At 42.4% G+C, this 25,363-nt stretch overlaps 1 protein-coding gene across 1 annotated transcript; it reads left to right on the top strand.

Moving 5' to 3' along the window:
• The first annotated feature begins 4,626 nt into the window (after positions 1 to 4,626).
• Positions 4,627 to 25,016, top strand: LOC128764477 (O-acyltransferase like protein-like). Its single transcript, XM_053874248.1, has 19 exons — positions 4,627 to 4,753; positions 5,782 to 5,915; positions 6,141 to 6,219; positions 8,483 to 8,618; positions 11,219 to 11,320; positions 11,402 to 11,426; positions 11,645 to 11,724; positions 11,805 to 11,915; positions 12,005 to 12,128; positions 12,221 to 12,407; positions 12,792 to 12,934; positions 13,003 to 13,097; positions 19,430 to 19,553; positions 19,598 to 19,676; positions 20,538 to 20,593; positions 23,777 to 23,963; positions 24,384 to 24,526; positions 24,594 to 24,644; positions 24,840 to 25,016. Exons 1-19 carry the CDS (start codon positions 4,627 to 4,629, stop codon positions 25,014 to 25,016), a joined length of 2,160 nt encoding a protein of 719 aa, XP_053730223.1.
• Positions 25,017 to 25,363: the final 347 nt, after the last annotated feature.

Raw genomic sequence — 25,363 nt, 5'->3', positions numbered from 1 at the left:
ATCTTAAATGTATAGTGGCTAAATGCAGGGTTAATTGGGGCTGGATCACAGCTGGTCGGACCAGTTATAAATCAGGGTAGCTGGTTTCCTCAAGTAGCGCTATTTCTCCCACAGGAACATCCTGACTCAGCAGGTGCAAGTCCTTCATCCCAAAGCAGATTTCCACTAGATGATCTCTCAGGGCAAAACAACGCACTTTATTTGAAATTTCACAAAACGTACATTTTATTTATACACTTTATTTATACACTTTATTTAGATGGCAATTATTATCTTGGCATGTCTGGATCATGGGATTTCAAGATGTTTTTGCCCCTATGTGGCTGTGTCTCACACACACACGCCCAGATATACACGTGTTCATAGTCTGATTGGACACTTCATGAATCTCATTGTGGGCCTGTGGTAAATCAGAATGTAGATTACAAGTTTTCTCCGGAGTGATCAGCCCACGGACGTCACACAGAACTGACAACATCAAAACTGTTGCTTCATTGCTCACTATTATCCATCAATTGTGCCTCAGCCACCTCTCAGTTGCAGTGGTGGGCAGAATGGTTCTTCATACTAAATGGTTCCTACAAATTGTTCCGATTCCTGAACGGTTCTGAAAGCAGCTTTTGTGAGTTGACCAGGTCATGGTGCACAATCTACTCTCTTGCTACTTAAGTTCATGTACTAAGTGCAAGACTGTCCTCGTTCCTCTCTTTGAGACTTGCTCTTCATATTTCAATGCATGTTCAGTGTCGCGTTAATTTTGGTGCCCAGTTTTCAATTTAGTCTTAGTATTAATTCTTAGTCACATTTGGTCATTTACATATTTAGTTCAAATATATATATTATATATATTTTGCAGGGAGCCACATTTTTAGACATAGTTTGTCATGTATCAAGACCAGATTCTCCTGCTGTATTTGTTTTTGCGTTCACAAGGTTCTAAAGAACCTTGCATAACGACATATTTTGCCTCAAGTCTGTGGACTTCATTTAGAAAAATGGAGAACATGTCAACATATTTGCTTTCCATTCCTGGAAGACATGAAACCATGAGAGCTGCTCGAGCGCTAATAGCTGCCAGATCTCAGAGGAAATGGACGTAAGATGTATGTTATGGGTGAATGGTGGCTTAACCCTTGTTTAATGTTCATGTTGTTGTTACTCAGCTAATGTTTGTGGGTCTGATGGACCCGTTGCATTCTTTGGCTTTTAATGCTTCACAATCAAACACTTTATGTTAAAATACTGAACAGATGTTTACCTTATCCCAATTACAAGCAGTATAAACAATATTAGTTATTATTTAAAACGTAATGAAAAAAATCAATTAAAATCAAGATATGAGTGGAAACAAATTTACAAGTGAAGCAAGGTTTTTCAAAACTATTCACTTTTATTTCTTTGAACTTGAAATTTTAACCATTGCACAACACAAGCTGAACACATGAACAAAGTAAACATGTCAGTCAGGACAACACATCAACCCCATTGAACACACGGCCTTTAGCCACGAGCCTATACAACACATGAGGGGCAGAGCTTTACCGTGAGTGTGTTGTAGATATAATTTTTGCACTTGATGCATGTATATTGTGTTTTCCTGTCCATCTTGGGTCTGCACACTTCGCACCGCTCAATCTCATCATCTTCTTCAGAGTCACTGTCAGACTCTGAATTTTCAGAAATGTGATCCTCAAATTCTGAAACCTCTTCTTCTGAATCTTCTCCATCCACATCATTGTCAGAAACTTCTCTCTCTTCCAAAATCAATTCCAGGGCTCTTTGCGCAGAGTACCTTTTGGACATCTTGATCAGTTATGATAAGAAACCACACTGGCAAAGCTGGAATTATAGTGTCTCGCCTCCAATTTGTAGCAAATAGAGTCAGAAAATAAACATTCCAGTAAGTCAGAGGGTCAAATGTGCGAGAAAATTGTGGCAACTGTGCTTTTGTGTTTTTGTACCTGCGGTTCTCACACAAGGTCACAAGGTCTCATTTTCTCGCACATTTGACCTTTTGATGTCCTGTGTTCCTACACTCTGTCCTCCTCCTGTCTCTGCATGCTCTGTGTGTGTGTGTGTGGTACACAGAACATCAATTTCAACACTTCTATTGGCCCCGGGTCCAGGGGACCCAGACATCTTATATGTAATAGAAATGTGTAGGGGGGTGTACAGTGTGTGATTATTAAATATGTATTCTGATATATGTTCCTCATAGAAAATGAGCCAAAGCCAGTGAGTTTCAGTTTGAAAAATTCATTCATTGTATCATTTTTTTTTAATGAAGAATGAAAACGGATCCCACAGACCCGGACACCACACAAGGGTTAAGTGATGGGGAATCATCAGATCTAAAAAATCCTCATGCAAATATTCAGGTTTCTTGTTGCCACAGCAGATGTTGACCGAAATGATTTACATACTATTAAAGTTGACAGAAAAAAATGCTAAATACATGAAGCTGAATTTACATAGACAAATAAAAGCTTTACGAAAACCATGAAAATGCAGAATTACAAAAATATTTGGTAAACGCATATAACGTTTATAACATAAACGTCGGTGCAAAAATGCAATGCCAAAGGACCAAACGTTGCTTAAGCAAAAAGTCTGTGTTGTTTCTTTTTTTCAGAAGTGAGCGGCAACTTTGGTTTTCCGGTTTCATGAAGCAGGATCAGCGAACCTATGTGAGCAAAACACTGAACTTCCCCTGTTGTAGTGCAGATACTACGCAGAAATCCCCAGCTGGAGAGGATGAATTGGATGTTATGTCATTCCCAAATGAGAATGTGAACCATAACTGTGAATTCCAGACAAATATGTTAGTTTACTTAAAATACTCTGATTTTCCGTATCACACAGGACATGCAGCAGGAGTGGGAGGAAGAATTGGTGACCAATTAAAAAAAAAAGGGGCGATTACTTTCGCTCATTAAACACCTGACTGCTACACTTCGGAACTCTTTTGAAGTCAAAATGAATTATTCGATTTTACTTGAGGCATAACAGGATTTTACCACTGGAATAAAGAACATGTATGGATGTGTGGCGACGATGTGAATATTTATTCATTTCTATCCCAAGTCAAATGTACACACAACTACTCTTTCGGCATCACCTTGAGCTGAGCGATCGGAAAGAAGCAGAGAGAAGAACAGTTCTGATAACTTCTGCCCCTTTTTTGTACTTTCTTTTCCCAGAGAGGTCAGGTGTCTCTCGATGACTAAAAAGTGCAGATGGATACAGTAATAGCACAGATGCGGATCACTTTAACAGGCGTATGGATTGTGAATCCTTTTTTTCTTCATGGCTTCCGAAGGTTTCTGAACGTGTCAAAAGTCCTCATGGTTTGCTCCCGTCTGATGCAGCAGTGGGTATGAAATGCCTCCTCTGGTGTTTGGTAGACAACTACACTGCCCTCTTAACCCGCAGCACCACAGGGAACGTGTGCCAATTGTGGCTGCATTGAACGCCTGGCACCATTGCTACGCAGAACTAAATTGGTGTTCTACACAGCTGTTGTTACCACCTGTCTTGTTTTCAAAGGTCACAGTGTCTTTTACAATACGTATCTGGTGGCACAGTTGTTGTAAACATCCAATATCTTCCTTTGTCGTAAGCTCTGTACGCTAGAACGGAGTCAAAGTGTGCGGTATGTTCGATTACAGAACAGCAAAATGCAAGTATTCTTCCATGATGTCCTCTGCTTGCCTGTGTCACAATATTGTCAGTTAATGGTGTCGGAAAATACAACTTTAACTTGTTAAAGTTAAAGTCAAAATCCAAAAGAATTTATTCCCTGACAGAGGAGTCCAATTACCCTGACAGAGCTCTGGGTCAACAGCTATGCCTGACTCAGCCTTAGCTCAAGTGGTGTAGTCAGACAAAGACTTATCTGGCCCTGGCTCTTTTCATATGCTTTCAGTGCATCTTGCGGCGTCGTCTCCAGTGATTGGTACTGGTCTCCTTCGGTCCTGATAATCGTAGGTCAAACTCCACTCAGCTTGGAGCGATGTTGACGGATCCTCCCAAATGTTGCCTTTTATTGGTGGTAGCTGTAAAAGCAGACAACCTGGATCCACTCTTCTGATTGGCTTGCTTGGTTGCCCTCTCGTCTGGTCTCTGTCTGACTCCTTGGTCCATCATCGATCTTCTTCCTCCACTTCCTTGAGGCTTATACCGGAGGCTTCCTGCCAATCACGACCCACTCTTTCATCTCACACATTCTTCCATGCATACAGGGTCAAATTGAGGTGACCTGACACACTATAACTGCATCTATTGAATTCAGTCTCTCATGAGGCATAGCATTATAACACAGTTTATTTCATGTAAAAAGATACTTCGATTCATTTAATTATGAGGAAAATATCATTATTATCATAATGGAGAATAGTGGGGTGTATAGTATATTCATATTTTGACTCAGTCTGTCTGATTTTGACTATTTCTTGCAGTACCTTCTCACGTGTTCTTCACAGACGAGTGAGGACATCATTACAACATTGATAATACGTTTACTTAGCACATAGATCGTGTTTAATGATGGGAGGAACATCCTGCTGATTTTAATAAACGAATGATACTTAAACCTGCTGAGTGTTTTTACTGCAGAGAGAAGTTGCAATGGCTTCAGGATACCTGTTGCTGGTGCTGATCGCCAGCTCTTCTGCCCTGGAAAAATGCATGAATGACACGGATGTTTTTCTCCAGGAACTCAGCCAGGACTATCCAAAAGATTTTGCCGTTGTCAGTAAGTAAAAACCAAGCGCCTCTACATGTTCATCAGTTATTGTCTTTCAGAGTGAGAAGAACTTTGTTGTCATGTTAAATGTGGATGCTGTGGAAGGGAGGGTTCGTTTTGCAACTCCAGAAGAGAAAAAAACTATTTAGACAAAGTTTGCTTGGCAAGTGTGGCAACCCATAACCAAACTTGATCTGATCCACTGCCTCTGTCGCCAAATGATCCGTGGCTCGCTAACATTTCAACCAAATGTAAAGTACATCGAACCATTGATGCTATAGTACAAGACGAGATGATGAGTCATAAAAATGGCTCTATAACACTTTTTTAAAACTTTGGCTTTTGGAGGTTGATTTGGAACAGGCTTTGTGTGTGAGTGTGTGTACAGCTACCGCTCTGGAAAAGAATTAAGACACCACTGCAAATTTGTGAATATTTCTGATCCTACTATTTTACTATTTATAGATATGTCTTTAACTATTTTTGTTTCATTTTATAATCTACTGACAACATTATGTCCAAATTCCAAATAACATATTGGCATTTAGAGTATTAATTTGCAGAAAATGGTCAAAATAACAACAAATTTAAAACATCACAATACTAATGTTTTAACTTAGCAAGAGTTTAGGAATCCATATTTGGTGCAAGAATTCAAGTAGCTCAGCTTTGTTTGATGGCTTGCAAACATCCATCTTCCTCGTAATCACATCCCAGAGGTTTTCAATGGGGTCCGGTCTGGAGATTGGGTTGGCCATGACAGGGTCTTGATCTGGTGGAGCATTTGACAGTCATCTCAGGAAATCTTCAAATAATGTATTTATGACTAAATGTTACGCATTGTTGCTTTAACATATGGTGTTGTAAAGGGTTTGTCTGCAAAGAAGTAAATGACCTTTGTCCCAGTTAAGATTTATTGAAACCTGCCAGTATGGGCGATCAAATAATATGAATGTTGTGCATGTTTCATAAATTCAAAAGCTTTTGAAAAAAACTTGTACAAGCCTCTTTTTTATGATTACGTTCTGTTTTTATAGTGTACGATTCATTTGGGAAGATGGGAAGTAACGTAAGAGGAGGCAACCTCAACCGACCAGGCTTGATGTCTGAATGTCGCTCTGTCCACACGGCTTCCTTCTCTGGACAATACTGCCAGGTGTTTCTGACTCAGGTGATGACACCAAACATAGAGACCAGACCATTCAGAACAGGGCTCTGAAACTGATCCACCAATGGGTGACTGTGGGAGCAGGTTGGAAGATAAACCTGTTTCCAAAGCAGCGTTTTTGTGGATGAGCTTCAAAGCCCTGATTTAGTAAAACATGAAAAACTTTCTAACTTGTGAACCACGAGTGAGTCATTGTTGAGAGAGTCAATAACCACTTTTCCATTCCAGGGAGATTTATTCTACTTTGTGGGGGTTTGTGTTCCTGACTCCTGCGACAATAAAGAGGTGCACATGTTGATGCTCGAAGGTAAGTTATCTGTCTCATCCAGGCAGACACACCTTTGCTGCGCAGCCTTTTCAATTCCTATTTAATCCTGACTCATGATTTGTGATTAATTCTCTCTGAACACATGTTGCACTGATGGAGATGATTAAATCTCACTGTACAATGGTCAGTATTAGGACAGTGATGGCCACTGCTATAACTACTTTGAGATAAATGAACCCATTTGGTCCTTTTCGGTGACGGGTTCTAGAACTTGGGCTGCCAGTGTCTGTTGGGTTTTTTAAAGTGGGTTACCTCTCCCACTTTATATAAATGGCTTCCCATTAATATAAAGTGGGAGAGGTAGAGGCGGGTCAACAAGTTAGGAGTGTCATCAGGATTATTGAGTAAATAGTTGACTGCAAAGATAGACCTCAATTTGACTGTTTTTATTTACAACTTTGACTCAGCTCTATTTCTTGTGTGATAAGTTCCAATGTTTAAATCTTAACCTTCTAGTGCAGGGGTGGCCAACCAGTCAGAGGCCAAGAGCCACAATGTTTTACTGTGCTGGTGAAAAAGAGCCACATCCTACAAACATGTAAGGCTGGAAGGTTCACCTGAACAGCTGGTCATGTGACTTTGCGGCAGTGTAGCGGTTAAAGAATGACAAAGTGAAATGTGGAACTAAGTGATGTAAGTCATGTTGATTGTGGATCTGATGACGGTCCAAGTCTTAGGACCACGTCACATTGGTGTTGAACGTGCTCCAAGCCTCCCCGGCGCTTTTTGTTTATGATTCAAAGTCTTACTGAACAATATTTCGACATTTCGCTAGCATAGCTCTTACTTTTTGGTGTTGTTTCCTATACAAGTGATCATCTCAATGTCAAGTTGACCAGAATCACAGCCAGTTCGGCGGCTCGTTGATGAAGAGCTGAATGAAACGGGGGAAAGAGCAGCATGTAGCTTGGGAGCCATAGGATGACCAGGCCTGTACTAGTGTCTAACCGAACAGTGACTCACATTGACAAGAATGAATTAACCAAGTCTGAGCTGAGCAGAGGCCCTTCACATGCAACTGTTATCCTGCAGCATGAGAACCACCCACCTGTATAATAATACACCTGTTACATGAAGATACATCCTCATCTACCACTGTTGTTACTCTTCTGTGTGAAGACATTACGTTTTTTCTGACTGCCGCCAGACAACTTCATCATTTCAATGAGTGGTTGCACAATAAACAATGTTATCCTTCCATCACCTGTTTATTTTGAAGAAGAACACAAGCATTTAACAATAGCAACAACAAATCAATAGGCTGAAGTAAATACAAATACTCAATATAACTATTACTAAATAAATATAAATATACATAGAACTGAAGGTGAAGAACAGGACCTTTCATGAAAGACCTTTTAAACATCTGAAAAGCACATTGTTATAAAACAAAACACAATGTCTACAATGATTCTAATACAGTTGCTGGACTTACACAGCTTATTTTGTACTTGTTTGTCATCACCTACTTGTTTCTCATTACCTCACCACTTATCCATGGAAAAGTCAAAACCAAAACCATGTTTCAATTATTGGGCTGAGTTGTTTACTCGCTAGAGGAGCTGTGTGAGAGTCGTGTTAACATTTGGGCCATTTATAACACTCTCTGTTCTGTCAATCAGCTCAGTCATTTTACAGCCCCCTTCAAGCCCCATTAGATTCTCAATGACGGACATTCAGGTGGTTTTCTGAGTTAGAACAAAGGAGATATCTATCATGACTATAGTCAGGTTAAGATCAAAACATGTATAAATATATTAGGGATGCTCCGTTCGATCGTGACCGATCACAACAACTGATCACGTGTGACAGCCGGTGCTCTGAGGAAGCACCGCTGGCTGTGATGCGTCTCCTCCTCCCTCATTCCCAACTCCCTGCTGACTCTGCAGCAGCATGTCTGCAGTGGAGCTTCTTTCAATCTGTCATGGAAAGTTTGCATCCTGCAGCATAAACACAGTAAAATGCTGTGCAGGGAAATGCCTTCAAATTAAATACACCATTTAAAGCGCCAGCACACAGTTTTCTGGGCTCATGAAAGTGAGACCGCTGGCTCCTCAGCAGGAACACTCAACAATATATATATATATATATATATATATATATATATATATATATATATATATATATATATATATATATATATATATATATATATGGTTATTCAGGTAGCTGTCTGTGGTGCAGGATGTTGATGGAGAAATGGATGAGCTTCTAGTTTTGTTTAATTTTTTTGCCTTCAAAGGGAGGCTGAAGTTTGGAGAGGTCTCCCTCATTCCTCCTTTACCATCTATATTCGTCAATGAGTCGAAACTGGAAGTGATGTCGACATATTGTTTGTCCAAAGCTGTTCATCCTGACGCAGCTGGAATCGCTTGTCTGTAAGTAAAAAAACACCAGAAGTCTTTACTCTTTTAAAACGACCTGAATGGCTCAATTACCATATAAGATAGATGCAGATGCAGATTTATTTGAATATTTTAATAATTATTCACACCTAACTTTTTTAACATCTCTTCCTTTTGCATCTTTGGAGCCTGCACGAGAGGCGAAGCCCAAATCCATCCGTATTTTCTCTCACAGGGTCATTTGTGCTGTTCTAGTAGCAATTCCTCTGGCTGCTACGCTGGTCACTGCTGTGAGGACTTGTCAGCGGAGCAAAGAAAAGGCTCCAGCAGTCGAACCTTTCTGCTTGGATGAGGGGAAAAGCGATGGAAACTTCAACATGTCTTCTTCCTTAAATTGTCAAAAGGATGATTGCAATACACGAGAAGACAGTAAGTTTAAAATTCTGCCGAGTCATTACAAGTTTCCAAAATGTACATTAATTCAGACTGCAGGCTGCAAAAAGCACTCCAGCAGGAAACGGTATGAAAGTGCCAGTAATGCACCGTTTCCAACGTCCAGTCCACGTCATGTCGTGTCTTTCTCCCCACTGAGCCCCTTTGCATTCCCAGTCCACACTGAGCTCTGTAGCTATAAATTTATGTTATATTCGAAAAAAAGAAGTGATTTTTTTTCTAAATAAGTAGAAGAAATGTAAAAATGTGTGCGAACATTACACTATTAGTTTTCAGGAAACTTCAGGTCTTGTCAACTGGGATCTGTGGGTTCATAGGAGAGTACTCTACACATTTCTCACCATTTCAAGACGTCAAATTTGATAAACATTTAATTCAATTGTTCACTGTGTCTCCAACTTCTACCTGTCCATCAGCCACATTTGTCATCGTCAGACTTGTGTTGTCAGACTCGGGATCAGTGTATCCGACTCAAATCTGGGTGCAGGTTGTGTGGGTCCCAACATCACCCTGTTTGACACTGAAGAGTAGCTATTTTGCCTGCGGAGGTTTGACTACAGTCAACAGTAAGTATTTTTGCCCACGATGGTAGAGGAAGGTAGCGCCTTCCTCCCCCCCCAATAGTGGGAAAGCAACACGCTGTGAACAAACTTCTGAGTGTTTTGTTTACATTGTTAGGTATGTATTTGATTCCAGACATCAATGACAGACTGCAACAGATGGGTTCTGCTGTTTTTTGTCTCTAAATTAAAGAGGTAAACGTCATAGCATTCACCATATGTCAGCGGAAATTGCTGGTAGCTCTGCCACGACAAAATTTCAGTCACCGACAAAATAATTTAGAGACACATAGTCACAACTCAATGAAGCACTGTTTCTCGTCCAACCAGCGACAGTTCTCTTTTCAGACCCCTCCAGCACCGAAGGTAAGAGGTACCAAAAAAATGGGACGGAATGTGTTGGGTTTTTCTGACCCCAGTGGAAACGCTGAAAACAGCATACTGACCCGAACCATACTGACGTGGACCAATTGATGGAAACATGGACTAAAAGAGAGACGAATGCTCTGAATGAAAAAAAAAGTATTGAATAAAGAAACCTTGCGTTCCATCTTTATTACAGAGTACTTACAGTGTACGAAAAACTTGGATCTTAGTTCATATTCTTAAAAATGAGCCTTATTTTGGATATTGCTCAAATATTTGTTTGATTTTAAATCCATACAGGAACTCTATATCTGGCATTTGAAATCATGTGATTTGATGGCATGTTTTTACAGAACAACACAAGAGAACACAGAAGAGTTTCCTCAGTCGCTGTTTGCATCAGTTTCTGGAAGCCTTCTCTCTTCAGACGACGACTCAGGGAGTCCTCAGCACCCCGGCATCAGTCAAGGATTCCTATCCTTCCTTGAACGGCATCCGAGCTCTGAGCATGTTATGGATCATTTCAGGACATGCTTTGAACATACCATCATTTTACTCTACTGGTATGACCCACTCCTGCCCATTAAAAAAGAATATGTTTGTCTGACAACACTCTTCCGACCACAGATAACATGAAAGACTTACAAGCATCTTTGAAAACGAACCCCCTGCATGTGTTCACAGTGGGAGGACCCAACGCTCTCGGTGTGGACACGTTTCTGTTATTGAGGTCAGGCAATACAAATCTATTGTTCCTTCTGCTTTGCCACGTTCACTTTTTCTTTTGTTCATAACCTACGAACTTATACAGACCTCATGTGTTCTTTCCTCATTCTCTTGCATGGCTTCTCCCTGTTGCTGTTCACGCTCCTTCTTCTTCTGAATCAGCTAAAATGGAAAACTAGACTCAATAAAAGACATACAACACAAAATCAAATCAACATTTATGGCTCATCGTTCATTAATATTGCTGGCTGTAACTTGGTCGAGAATTGGAATGCAGTATTGGGTTAAAATCCAGAAAACTTTTTTGCTTTGAGTCAAACTAAATTCTTGAATGATCGAAGCTGTTTTATTGATCTGATGACGTGTTTTATAGTCTTTTGAAATATGCTTTACGTCAGTGCTATCTCAGTGCTCTTCAAGTTTCAGCTGCACTCTACGACTGTGTCCCTTTGGCAATGAAGCAGAAAGAAAAAAAGACTATCGTGCTCCAAAACCGTGCGACTCTAAATATTCCATGTTGTGTTGTAGTGGTTTGTTAAGCGCCAAAAGTCTCCTGAGCTCAATCCAGAGGAATGAAGACACCATGAGTCCACGTCTTGTGGCAGATTTCTACTTCAAGAGGATCAGAAGGTCAGATTTAGTGACATGAGCAACATTATTTCATCCCATGTTATGGTTCCTTTAATGTCTGAAAACATGTTTCCATTCCAGGATACAGCCCCTCCACATGTTTGTGGTTATGCTTTGTGAAGGTGTCTCATCTGTGTTCAATGGAGGCCCGTTTCTGATGCTACTACCTTCAATATTTTTTCAATGTGACAAGTACTGGTGGACAAACCTGCTGTTGATAAACAATCTATTTACTCGTGATTTACCTGTAAGTCAGAGCAACAAGAATCATTTGACAAGGATTGTTTTGAATCTTGTTCATTCATAACTCAATGTCATCCCAAGTGCCTACCTTGGACATGGTACCTATCGCTGGACTTTCAGTGCTATGCCACAACTCCTCTGCTGATTCTTGCCCACAGAAAGTATGTTTTTTTCCACCAGATTAGAAATTACTTTATGGTTGTTTGGATTCATTCTCTTCAATATATTTATTTATCCTCAGGAACAAAGTTGTATTTGCTGTTTTGGTGGTCACCCTGCTGCTGATGACCATTTTGACTGGATCTATTTTAACAGCACTCCTGCATCTACCTGTCTTTTGGTCAGATGTTATGTAAGAAGAGAGATGATCTTTGAGATTTGAATATAAAATCAAATCCTTACAATATACATATACGACTGGTCTCTCCATTTTAATTTCAGCACAACGCCAGATTTTGGGTTGTTTTACTACCAAAAACCCTACTCCAGATATGGACCATTTTTGATCGGAATTCTGTTCGGAGTGTATCTGAAAATAAGGAAGGCAACCCTTCTAAAGAAAAAGGTAGGTTGTAATGGAAATCTCTAGATTTGCATTTTCCATCTAAAGTTCATCTTTAAATCACAGTTCACTTAACTTTCTGTCACTTGATGTAGTGGCAAGCGGCTCTGGGATGGATATGCTCTTTGTCTGTCCTGGCTCTGGTGGTGGGGTTGAGCTACGCCCTCCAGGACACACCAGACCATCCATCAGAACCACATGCCATATACCAGGGACTACACAGAACCGCCTGGGCGACAGCTCTTACCTGGGTCGTACTAGCCTGTGAGGAGGGCTATGGAGGTACGGAGAGGATTCTTCAGTTAACATGAACTTCTCTACTCCAATACTTAAAGAATACTCACCTGAAAAATACAACAAATAAATCGTCGACTGTTGGAGATTAATAGGTTTAACCAAAATCTGTTTAAAAAAATGGACGTGCAAACACACACAACAATGTTGTGAGCAAACAGGATTTTCAGAAACCCCAGTCTGGTACATCAATTGGTTTGTGAAACAACCCAAGAATTTTGGTAAAGCGTCTCTTGATACATAACCCTTAATTTTAATGGAACACAAAAATAACCCAGAAAAGTGATACAGGAGTTTTCAGACTGTGGTGTTCAGTAGGGATGCACCGAAATGAAATCCAGACATAACCATGGAATTCTGTCTGTTTTCCAGGTTTCATCATGAACCTACTTTCGCTGAAGTTCTGGCTTCCTCTTTCAAACCTCAGCTTCTCCTGCTACCTAATTCATCCCTTGGTTATCTCCATATACATTGGCCTGCAAGAAACTCCAATACACTATTTAGACATCAACTTTGTGAGTCTTTTAAAAACACTCAATTTTCTCTGTCTGTCTTTTTAACATTCTGCAATGTTTCTCTCCAGATGTATTTGTTCGTGGGTCACGTGGCGCTGATCGTTGTCCTGAGCTATGTGGTGACAGTGTTGGTGGAGAGACCTTTCATTCTTCTGAAGTGGAAGTGAGACAAAACAGATGCACAAGTGACAAAATGATGTGCAGTTTGTACCAGTAGTTTTGAGAACTTCAAGAGTGATCTGAGAAGTACCAAAGCAACTGTCATCAATTTGCCATGAACCAGTTTAAAACATCTAAGAAAATGACGATGACTGTTTTTTTGACAACTAAAAATACCAAATAAAATCTGCTATCGTTCCTCCTCCCCAGCCCTGTATTCTGAAAGCATTTGTTGCTTCACTCACATCATTTGATTTTATTTAAGACAATGATGTCGGATGCGTCTGGTATGAAACGAGTGTGTATTGGCGATATGTTTTCGTTGTCGGAGTTCATGTAGCTGTGTCACGTCTGAGCAAACAAAGCATAACTGAATCTGTTAACAGACAGGACGACACACCCACCGATGATGTCACGGTTTGTTAGATTCTCACCTTCACCACTGATGCTCTCTATGCCTGGGACCAGAGCACCACGCAGGGACTGCAAGGCCTGCTTTGCACTAGCACCTGCCAGCCATGGCAAACCATACAACCCCGCTTCCAAGTCGATGGCAGAGAATAAGGACAACAACCTATGAGCGTAGACCCTGAGACCCTTTTCCAACAGCAGCCAGGGCTCCAGATGGGGGATGTAGCTCAGTACCCTCTGGCAGTGCTGCCAACTCTGACGCAATTATACGCTCCTCGCTAATCTACAGATCAGCAGGTCAGCGTCATTCAATGCACTGGAAATTTTGTGGTTTTAAACCACATTACAGAAACTTAGATCGAGAAGTGTGAGGTAATTTATCTTGTGCTAAGCATGGATTTCTTATTATTGGTGTTTGACTTCTCACTAAAATGTTAAGTCAAGCATCACCCAGTCTTTTTGTCGATTATAGACTGGAAGGTATATTAGGTATGATTATTGTTTGGACTCCAAGGCTACAATACTGACTAATACTGTGAAATGATAGGCATCTTGAATAAACTGAATGAATGAATCATCAATGCAACTTTACTGTTGTTTCGACTGTTGACTTTACAAATGATACACCCCCGTCCCACACTGCTCTCACAAAAATAGGAAGACATGGAAAACAGACAATCAAGAAGCCAAGTTTTGACAATTATTGAATTGGTGAGAATAAAAACGCTAGTTTTTAGTAAGGAGAAGTAAATCTCTCTTCAGCCGTCTTCACCTGGTCCGTCTCCTCAGTTGCATTTTTCTGGCTGGATGCACCACTTAAGTTCCGCGAGCAATAAACATCAGTTATTGTGTTTTTCATATATGGATTTTGCCACTTCATTTTAATATTTTTGGTCACATGTGAATTCATCTTAAGAAAGAGATCATGATTCTGAAGCCAAGTCATTTGAGACGTGGCTCTGTGCCACAATCGTTCACGTTGCCGAAACCCGGAAATGGCAGATGTACACTGTGCTGTCTCCAGTGATCCTCCTGCATGCAGTTTTATTTCAAGCCACAGAGGCGACGCCAGAAGACATGTAACACTTCTGCTTTCTAAAACAAGTAGTGCATCTTCTTGTGTGGTAAACGACAAAGTGGAGGGAGTTTTCGTTTATTTTGCACAACGTTTTAGTCTTGTTTTTATGCAGTTTTCGTCAGCGTTATCACATTGGTGCCGTCTCATTATCGTTTCGTCTTCATCATGGAAAATAGGGGCGTTGACAAACATATTTTGTTGTGTATGACTAAAATGTTCAACAAAATGAAAGTTGGAGAAAACCTGACTGCGATCAGTTCTAGCACTTTTCCTGGACATGCAGCTGGGAAGCTTGTAGCTTGAAAACATAAGGTGCAGAATCGAACATAGAACATTTCAAATATTTGGTCTGACCAATTGTGCAATTTTGACAAGAAAATGTCCCAAAAAAAACAGTCCATAAATATCTGGTAACAGAGGAGACCAGCTGAGTTTTGAGAGAGGTGTTAGGGTTTTGGTTTTTGTGTGCTTTTATATTGTTACTTCCTGTGCTCCCTGTTTCCTGTTTGTTTCCTTACTCTCGCCAGCTTTATGGCAGCGCAGCTGGATCACATTTGGCTGATTGCACCCGCGGAGACTTAAACCCTGGAGATCCAGCAGGTGCTGCCAGATGATCGTTTGTGTGCGAATGGTAAAGTTTTCTCTCTACCCATTGTTCTCTTGTATTTCTGTTTTTGCATATTTGTTGTCCACGTTCTTCTCTTCTTATTATTGTTTTCAGTGTTGATTGTGATTAGTGACTTGTACACGAGTGTTTAACTCGCTTCCTTTGTTAGACCGTGTGCTGTTTAGTCTTTTTTTTTTTTTTGGTGATTTTTATGCCACTACCGAGCGCCTTTTGTTCTTTATAGCCTCGTGAGGATTGTTTTTCCGAGCGCATCTTTCAGTTGTCCCCGTTTTCAGTGCTGTAGATCTTACACCTGTTTTCTGTTTCAGGTTTTCCCCCTCCTTTTGTGTTTGTCTTCCTCGCTCCGCTTCTGGAGTTGAAGCCTTGGGTTTTCTGTATTGTTCGTGTTTTATTTTGTGTTATCTGTATTAAATCATTACTGTTAACCTCGTTGACCGAGTCACCTGTTCATTGGCGGCCATCTTGCACTTGGGTCAGGCTCCTACAGCAAACCTGACAGGAGGAATGCCTTATATTTCGTGCCTTTTTTCCTGGTTGATAATTTCGCATTGTCTTGGAATGTGCATGTAACCTTTTGAGACGGGAGACCCACATGCAGCAGGGAGGAAATGAAAGTCCAGAACACAGTTTCAACAAACTAAACCAAAATGACACTCAACCTCTACATAAGAGGGAGGCAAAGTCCTTAAAACAAAACTCAAACAATCCCGGAGGGTGAATATACAGAGTGTCCAAATGCACTAACTAAATGGCAAAACCAGTGTCCCACTCCCTGTGAGTCCAAACAAGAAGTCCAAAAGATTGGGGAAGAGCAATGAGGAGCAGGCAACAGACACACTGCAAAACAAAAGAGAACAGTCAGAAAGTCCACAAGCACAAAACCTCCAAGGTATGGAGAAGTATCATCCACAAGAGGTCCAGAACAGAACAGGCACAGAAGGTCATAGTAGGGAGAGGAAAACCTACAGACTGATGCTGGTTGACTTCTGGCAGGCATTTGACAATGGAGAGTGGGATTGGTAGATTGGGATCAGGTGTGTGTGTCTGCGGAGGCTGCTTGGTGGGAAAAGAGGGTGATGTCCCAATCAAAACAGCAAGAACAGGAAGTTGTCTAGAAAAATAAGACAGGTTGGGGAGGGGTCGTGACATTACATCTCCCTCTAATATGTGTTACCTGGCGTCTTTCCCGATTTCGTGGGGTTCTCCTGATAGAAATCCTGGATGAGTCTGGGCTCCAAGATGAGCTTTCCTCTGCACCATATCCCTCCCAGTTCACTAGGAACTGGAACCCACATCCACGACGAGTCCCCGACTTCACACCCGTTAATGAAAGAAGCGCTCATCTGAGTCTGGGATTCAGAGTAATAACAAGGTCGGTCATCTGTGACGCAATCATGGATGAAAGTAGTTCTTCTCTGTCAGGGACTCGGTGTAAACATGTCCTAGGGGTCCTGTGTTCGGTGGTTAACAACAAGGAGTCTTTTTTTTTTTTTTAAAGAGCAATGGGTAACAACAAGAGTAAAATGGAGGAGCCAAAGTGGGTAGCTCCATGCATGAAAATTATGGAAGACAAATAAGGGGATGAATGTTTGGAGTGTGTGACTGAATGGGTGAAACATCTTGGGTTTCCCAAGAACGAGTGAGTGTGAATGAATTCCAAATGTTTACACACAAATGAATGAAGAAGTTGAGCAAATGAGAAAACCAAAAGAAAATTGAAATGGAGTGTGTGGAAAAAGAAAAAGTATGAAAAACATGATGAAAAGTGTGACAAATGTGAGGAAAAGCAGGTAAAGTGTGATGGACTGCAAATTGCTGAATGTCTCTCTGGTCTTATCCAAGTCTAAGTCAAATCACACATCGGAGAGATGATGACTGGGTGCCTCCGCCATTCAAAAAACACCAGGTTCTGGGTCCATTGCCAACTGCTCCACCCATTGCTGTCTAACCTCCAATTCCAGGACCTCCTCCTATCCCTCCGCCACAACACATCCCTGCACCAGTGGTGACAAGATCAAGGGCAAAGCAACACCAAGAAGCACCACAAGATGACGCCAAAACTGTCCTCATCGCTGCATCACCTGTTCGCTACAACGTTGACACGCCACCGATTCCTAAGAAAAGCCCACGATGGTCCTTCTCACCTGAAAGCTCTTCAGGGGGCAACACAATACATCAAAGTTAGAGCATTGATGTTTAAAAAATACAGATGCTCATGATTGAGTACCTACGTGTGGACAGCAGACCAGTCCTGATGCGCCGCCTTTGACTGCTTCATGCAGTTCTACCTCCATGGCGGAAATCCAAGCAGAGTCGCAGTGGCGCACAGTGCATTCACAAGCTGTTTATTCATATACAGCACCGTCTAGTCATATTTACTTTTATTTTTTACTTCCATTTTTATGACTAACCATTCCTCCTTGATTTCAGAACTCAGAGTGCAGACTGAGTGTCTGACAGATGATCAAGGTTGTTGCTACAGTCTATGTGTCTACATGTGTACCCCTTCCATCCAGTGACTAAAGTGTTTGCTCGCTGAGATTTCCTCAGAGAGAGTGTCAACTTCATACTGTGTACCGTGTTCTCACACTCTTTGCAAAGATTCTTCACTTAATATCCATAAAAGACAATTCTCTCATTATTGAAGTCAAGAGAGATCTCTCTGAACTTCAGTCTCCCTTAAATGCAAAAACAGAATTAAAACATTGATGGCGGCTGCGTCGTATGCCTGTGAAAATATTGATGTAGTCAAAAAAGTTTTTGGACTTTGGCCTCCTGCACTTCAACCATCATTTTTAAATCTATAATGATCTATACATTTTTATCGCATTGTTAGTGGCATCAATCCATCTTTTTGTTTTCGTGACAAAAGTAAATCACACTTCTTCCTTTTAGTAATAGCTGTAACACAGCAGTATTCCGTAACATAAAAACATATAAAATTACCCCTGAAAGTAATTTAAGTTAAATGAGTTGCTCAGTCGTCAGCAGTCAGTGTTGAAGTTAGCTTCTTTCTATATTTCAGAATTTTTTTCACAACTTTCAATGACAATTTCTATTTATATCTTAAAAGCAGAATTTGTGAGTTCATTCATATCACACACGTGCCGTTCACAATGGCCATCTTACCTTCAAGCACCAGCATGTGTGCATCTGTATCTTCGCAAGAGTCAGGAACACAAATACCCACAAAATAGAAAACCTTTCCCTGTAAAGGAAAATCATTTAACAGTAACAGTAGTCACTACCGGTTGCACTGCAATTGCAAAATTATGTAGAATAACCTGCAATAATAAAAGCTCAGTCAGGCAGGTTGAACGGCTCCAAGCCACTCTTTAATGTGAGGTCCCAACCTTTTGGGTAAATACACCCTTGGTCTCCAGGCCTTCACCAAGAGTGTGGAGTCAGAGCCAGGTTTGCTCTGGGTAAGCAGAGAGAGGGTCCTGAATCCTGCTGGAGCTGCTGATCCAGAAGGTGCTGTTCCAGTTTGATCGTCTATAAACAGCTCTTGTCCTAGTTCACTCACTAAAGCAGCTGCAGTCACGAATGGGAACTGACTGGGCAGCATCAGGTACCCCACTTTCCACAGCACGTGGTGTGGACCTGTCATTCAAATGCTTCATAGATGCTTCACCTTGTTCTGATGTTGATGGGCCACCAGACTCAGGTGCAGAACAAAGGGCTAGTATTTGTGTTATAATAATATCAGAATCAGAATCAGAATCAAATTTATTGCCATGGTCAGTGGGGAGCCCACTGAATTTATGTACTCAAATACATTATTTGAGGTGGATTTTCAGAAATTTTGTAAATCCTAAAGCAGCTTCTGTGAGTTGACCAAGCCATGGTGTTCAGTTGGAACCAATCCACAACCTACTCTCTCGCTACTTACAGCAAGTTCCTGTACAATGTGCAAGACTGTCCTAGCTCCTGTTGTAAAGCAGCCTCTTTAGAGACTTGCTCCTTATATTAAAATGTTTAGTGAAGCGAAAGCTGGAGAAAACCTGACTGGGATCAGTTTACTAGGACTCTGTCCTGGACATGCAAATGTGGCTTGAAAACAACAGGTTAACTTGGTTCATAAAAATGTGCATAACACAAAACAAAATTCTAGCAACAAGTGAACGAAGCTCCATGTCATATTTGGTTGTTTTATGTGCTTTTATTTCGTTATTTCCTGTGTTCCAGTGTCTTTCTTCCTGTTTTCATCCGTTTCTAGCTTAATGGCAGTGCAGCTGGAAGTCATTCCGCTGATCAGTCTGCAAGCATTTCTACACCAGGGTTCCACACTGTGCTGCCAGATGGTCACTTCGAGTTCAGATGATCTCACTTGTGAACCACGAGTGAGTCACCTTTGAGTGACTCAGTAACCACTTTTCCATTCCAGGGAGATTTATTCTACTATGTGGGGGTTTGTGTTCCTGACTCCTGCGACGATAAAGAGGTGCACATGTTGATGATTGAAGGTAAGTTATCTGTCTCATCTAGGCAGACACACCTTTGCTGTTCAACCTTTTCAGTTCCTATTTAATCCTGAGTCATGATTTGTGATTCATTCTCTCTGAACATATGTTGGACTGGTGCAGATGATGCAGTCTCACTGTTTAATGGCCACTGCTACAACTTCTTTGAGATAAATGAACCCATTTGGTCGTTTTCTGTTATCAGCTCTAGAACTTGAGCTGCCACTGTCTGTTTGGTTTTCCATCTGAACAGGCTTCCCATTAATATAAAGTGGGAGAGGTAGAGGCGGGTCAACAAGTTAGGAGCGTCAAAAGGATTAAATATTAGTGAGCAAATTGTTTACTGCAAAGATAATGACTTTGACCAACATTGAAGACTTTGACTCATATTGATGTGTGATCAATGACAATGTTCAACTCTTAACCGACTAGTCAATTACCTAACTGACTTAAATTGACAAGAATGAATTAACCAAGTCTGAGCTGAGCAGAGGCCCTTCACATGCGACCGTTATCCTGCAGCATGAGAACCACCCACCTGTATAATAATACACCTGTTACATGAAGGTACATCATTCTCTTCAATTTATTTATTTATCCTCAGAAACAAAGTTGTTTTTGGTGGTCACCCTGCTGCTGATGACCATTTTGACTGGATCTATTTTAACAGCACTCCTGCATCTACCTGTCTTTCGGTCAGGTTTTATGTAAGAAGAGAGATGATCTTTGAGAATTGAATATGAAATCAAATCCTCACAATTTAAATATTCAATTGCTCTCTCCTTTTAAATTTCAGCACAAGGAAGGATTTAGACTTTTTTCACTACCAAAAACCCTACTCCAGATATGGACCATTTTTGATAGGAATTCTGTTCGGAGTGTATCTGAAAACAAGGAAGGCAACCCTTCTAAAGAAAAAGGTAGGTTGTAATGGAAATCTCAAACAATTCAAGATGGCGCCGACGAAGGCTGGCCTGGAATTACCGTGCATGTTATTTTGTTTATTTTTGTGTTTTGATGGAGCATCTGCGTGTTCGTACACACGAGATCAGTTGATGAACATCAGGGCTATGACTCCGTCTGACTTACTACCAGTATTTTTGGTGTCAGTTGCGGAGTTAGTTCATCTTTTGGCGGGGCGGAAGAAACTGAGGAGGAGAGGGAAACGTGCCGGTGCGCTCGTTCGCCTTCATCGAAGAGGATCGCGCACTCCACTTCCCGGGATAATCCTCTCCAACGTCCGCTCGCTCAGCAATAAGATGGATGAATTGGCGCTGATGTTGAGACGGAACAGAGACTTCTCCTCTTGTGTTTTGTTTTTCACGGAGACGTGGTTGAGCGATCTCATCCCGGACACTGCGCTTCATCTGGAGGGTTTCCAGCTTCACCGCGCGGACCGGGTTCCGGAGCTCACCGGCAAAACCAAAGGCGGAGGACTGTGTTTCTACATCAACAATCGCTGGTGTACGGACGTGACGGTGATCTTCCAGCACTGCTCTCCCTCTCTGGAATGTCTGATCGTGAACTGTAAGCCGTTTTACTCCCCACGTGAGTTCGCTTCATTCATTCTGGCTGCCGTGTATATCTCGCCCAGTGCGGATGTACGTGAGGCTCAGAGTGCGCTCGCGGATCAGGTCCTGCATGTGGAGCGAACTTTCCCGGACTCTCCTGTGATTGTGCTTGGTGACTTCAGCAAGGCAAATCTGAGTGAGGAGCTTCCCAGGTACAGGCAGGTTGTAAAATGTCCCACCAGAGAGCAGAGCGTGCTGGATCACTGTTACTCATCACTCCGCAACTCCTATACCGCCCTCCCTCGAGCTGCACTGGGACTCTCTGACCACTTGATGGTTCATCTTGTTCCTACATACAAGCAGAAGCTGAAGCTGGCAAAGCCTGTGGTGAGGAGCATGAAGATCTGGACAAGTGAAGCTAAAGAGGAGCTGCAGTCTTGCATGGAGACCACAGACTGGGAGGTGTTCAGGGCTGCGACCAATAATCTGGATGAGTATACAGACACTGTGACTTCATGGATCAGCTACTGTGAAGAGTGCATAGTTCCAACGCGCACCAAGGTGAGTTATGCAAATGACAAACCTTGGTTCACAACTAAACTCAGCCAGATTAGACGGGAGAAGGAGGCAGCTCGCAAGAGTGGGGACAGGAACTGCTACAAAGAGATGAAGTATCGGTTTCAGAGGGAGCTGAAGAAAGCTAAGGCCGCATACTCTGACAAACTCACGCAGCAGTTCTCAGCCAATTTGATTCTGATTCTGACTCGGCTGCGGTGTGGAGAGGGCTCAAGGTGGTCACTAACTACAAGCCACGTGCCCCCCACAGTCTGAACAACCTCACTCTTGCACAGGACCTCAACAACTTCAATTGTCGCTTTGAGCAGCCATTTTGCCCCAGCACCTCTGTGGTCTCTCCAGCCCCATGTTCCACTTTACAACAAAGGACTGTGCTGTCTCTTAATGACACAACTAAGACCAACGATGTCACTGAGACAGCAAAGATCACAGTCACTTTTGATGAGCCACCCCCTCACCTCCCCCCTCTTTCTCTTGACATCATGGAGCAAGACGTGCGCATTCAGTTCAGGAGGCTGAACCTTCGGAAGGCGGCAGGTCCGGACAGAGTTTCCCCTGCCATCCTGAATCATTGTGCTGCTGAGCTGGCTCCAGTGTTCACGGACATCTTCAATGCTTCCTTGGTGTCCTGTCATGTTCCTGCCTGCTTTAAGTCCTCCACTATCATCCCTGTTCCCAAGAAGGCCAGCATCACTGGACTGAATGACTACAGACCGGTGGCACTGACGTCTGTGGTCATGAAGTCCTTTGAACGCCTGGTTCTCTCTCACCTGAAGTCCATCACTGCTTCTCACCTGGACTCATTGCAGTTTGCCTACAGAGCCAACAGATCTGTGGACGATGCAGTGAACCAGGCCCTTCATTTCGTTCTGGAGCATCTGGACTCCCCAGGAACCGATGCCAGGATCCTGTTTGTAGACTTCAGCTCTGCCTTTAACACGATTCTTCCAGATCTGCTTGAAGACAAGCTTCGCCAGCTGGACGTGCCTGACTCCCTCTGCAGATGGATTACAGACTTCCTGACCAGCCGAAGTCAGCGTGTGCGGCTGGGGATGACTGTCTCTGACCCTCAACATTGGGTCTCCTCAGGGCTGTGTTCTTTCTCCATGGCTCTTCTCCCTGTACACTAACTGCTGCACCTCCAGCCACGAGTCCGTGAAGCTGATCAAGTTTGCGGACGACACCACCATCATCGGGCTCATCTCAGATGGAGATGAGTCGGCTTACAGGAGGGAGGTGGAGCGGCTGGTGTCCTGGTGCAGCAACAACAACCTGGAGCTCAACGCTCAGAAGACAGTGGAGATGATCATGGACTTCAGGAGAGTCACAGTTTGTCTATCCCCTCTCATGTTGGCTGGTTTATCCATTCCTATTGTGGACTCCTTCTGCTTCCTGGGAACCACCATCACTGAGGACCTCAAATGGGAGCCAACCATCAGGTCCCTCATCAGGAAGGCCCAGCAGAGAATGTTCTTTCTGAGGCAGCTACGAAAACTACGACTGCCGACGAAGTTGCTGGTGGAGTTCTACACAGCCATCATCCAGTCCATCCTCACCTCCTCTATCACCGTCTGGTACAACAGTGCCACCTCCAGGGACAAGAGCAGACTGCAGCGCATCGTACGTTCTGCTGAGAAGGTGATCGGTTGCAGCCTGCCACCTCTTCATGACCTGTATGCCTCTAGGACCCAGAGACGTGCAGGTCGGATCAGAGCCGACCCTTCTCACCGTGGGCATAGACTGTTTGTTCCTCTTCCCTCTGGCAGGAGGCTACGGTCCATCCAGACCAGAACCTCCCGTCACAGGAACAGCTTCTTTCCCTCGGCCGTCAGATTGTTAAATTCATGAACAGCCTTGTTGTAATGTTATTCTATTTATTTTATTTTATTTGTTTTTTGTTGCACTTTATTCCAAGGCACTTTCCTAGTCAGTGGGCTCCCCACTGACCATGGCAATAAATTTGATTCTGATTCTGATTCTCTGGATTTGCATTTTACTACCTGTGACTCGATGTAGTGGCAAGCGGCTCTGGGATGGATATGCTCTTTGTCTGTCCTGGCTCTGGTGGTGGGGTTGAGCTACGCCCTCCAGGACACACCAGACCATCCATCAGCACCACATGCCATATACCAGGGACTACACAGAACCGCCTGGGCGACAGCTCTTACCTGGGTCGTACTAGCCTGTGAGGAGGGCTATGGAGGTACGGAGAGGATTCTTCAGTTAACATGAACTTCTCTACTCCAATACTTATAGAATTAAAGTTAAAGTAAAATAAATGGTGGAGTGTTGGGGATCAAAGTTTAACCAAAATCTGTTTTAAAAAAAATGGACCTGCAGACAAACACAACAATGTTGTGAGCAAACTGGATTTTCAGAAACCCCAGTCTGGTGCATCAATTGGTTTGTGAAACAACACACAAACTTTAAAAATCTTTGTAAAACATGAGCCCTGTGATTTAGAAAAGACTGAGACTTAGTCTCTTGATACATAACCCTTAATTTTAATGGAACACAAAAGTAACCCTGAAAAGTGATACAGGAGTTTTCAGAGTGTGGTGTATAGTAGGGATCCACCGAAATGAAATCCAGACATAACCATGGAATTCTGTCTGTTTTCCAGGTTTTATCATGAGCCTACTTTCACTGAAGTTCTGGCTTCCTCTTTCAAACCTCAGCTTCTCCTGCTACCTAATTCATCCCTTGGTTGTCTACATATACATTGGCCTGCAAGAAACTCCGATACACTATTTAGACATCAACTTTGTGAGTCTTTAAAAACACTCAATTATCTCTGTCTGTCTTTTTAACATTCTGCCATGTTTCTCTCTAGATGTATATGTTCGTGGGTCACGTGGCGCTGACCGTTGTCCTGAGCTATGTGGTGACAGTGTTGGTGGAGAGACCTTTCATTCTTCTGAAGTGGAAGTGACACTAAACAGAACAATAAAGGTGTCATGATAACGTTTTTGAACCTCCTCATATTTATTGATTTTGTGTCATGGTGTAACTTTTTCCTTCAAAATAGTCATGGAAGTTGATATGCAGAGTTGTGTTTCTTATGGCTTCCTACTCCCAGTCTCTCACCTTCACCATTTATTCTCTCTGTGCTGGGGACCAGAGCACCATGCAGGCACCTGCCAACCATGGCACACCAACAACCCCGAGTCCAACTCGAGGGCAGACTATCATGAGGACGACAAGCAGAGCGCAGACCCTGAGACCCTTTTCCAACAGCAGCCAGGGCTCCAGATAGGGGATGTAGCTCAGTACCCACTGGCAGGGCTGCCAACTCTCACGCAATTATACGCTCCTCTCTAATCTACAGATCAGCAGGTCGGCGTCATTCAATGCACTGGAAATTTTGTGGTTCTTAACCGCATTAAAGAAACTTAGATTGTGTTGAGAATTTCTTATTCTGGTGTTCGACTTCTCACTAAGATCTTAACTCAAGCGTCACCCAGTCTTTTTGTCGATAATAGACAGGAATGGAAATGAGGTAAATAGCTGCTAAAATATGATATTTGACATCACTGGCTCTGTCTCATCAAAATAAAACTTGTTGCTTCATTCAAGTGTTTATTATTTCAAGCGTGTTGAGAC

Source organism: Synchiropus splendidus, chromosome 1 (assembly GCF_027744825.2).
Source record: "Synchiropus splendidus isolate RoL2022-P1 chromosome 1, RoL_Sspl_1.0, whole genome shotgun sequence".
Classification (NCBI taxonomy): Eukaryota; Metazoa; Chordata; class Actinopteri; order Syngnathiformes; family Callionymidae; genus Synchiropus; species Synchiropus splendidus.
This window is presented reverse-complemented; position numbering and strand designations above follow the sequence as displayed.

Bases quoted from the DNA above. Each gene is read 5' to 3' on its own strand.
- LOC128764477 (XM_053874248.1), top strand. From the start codon at position 4,627: ATGGCTTCAGGATACCTGTTGCTGGTGCTGATCGCCAGCTCTTCTGCC. The intron at 23,964-24,383 runs GTACGGAGAGGA...TCTGTTTTCCAG, and splicing joins CTGTGAGGAGGGCTATGGAG to GTTTTATCATGAGCCTACTT. The intron at 24,527-24,593 runs GTGAGTCTTTAA...GTTTCTCTCTAG, and splicing joins ACTATTTAGACATCAACTTT to ATGTATATGTTCGTGGGTCA.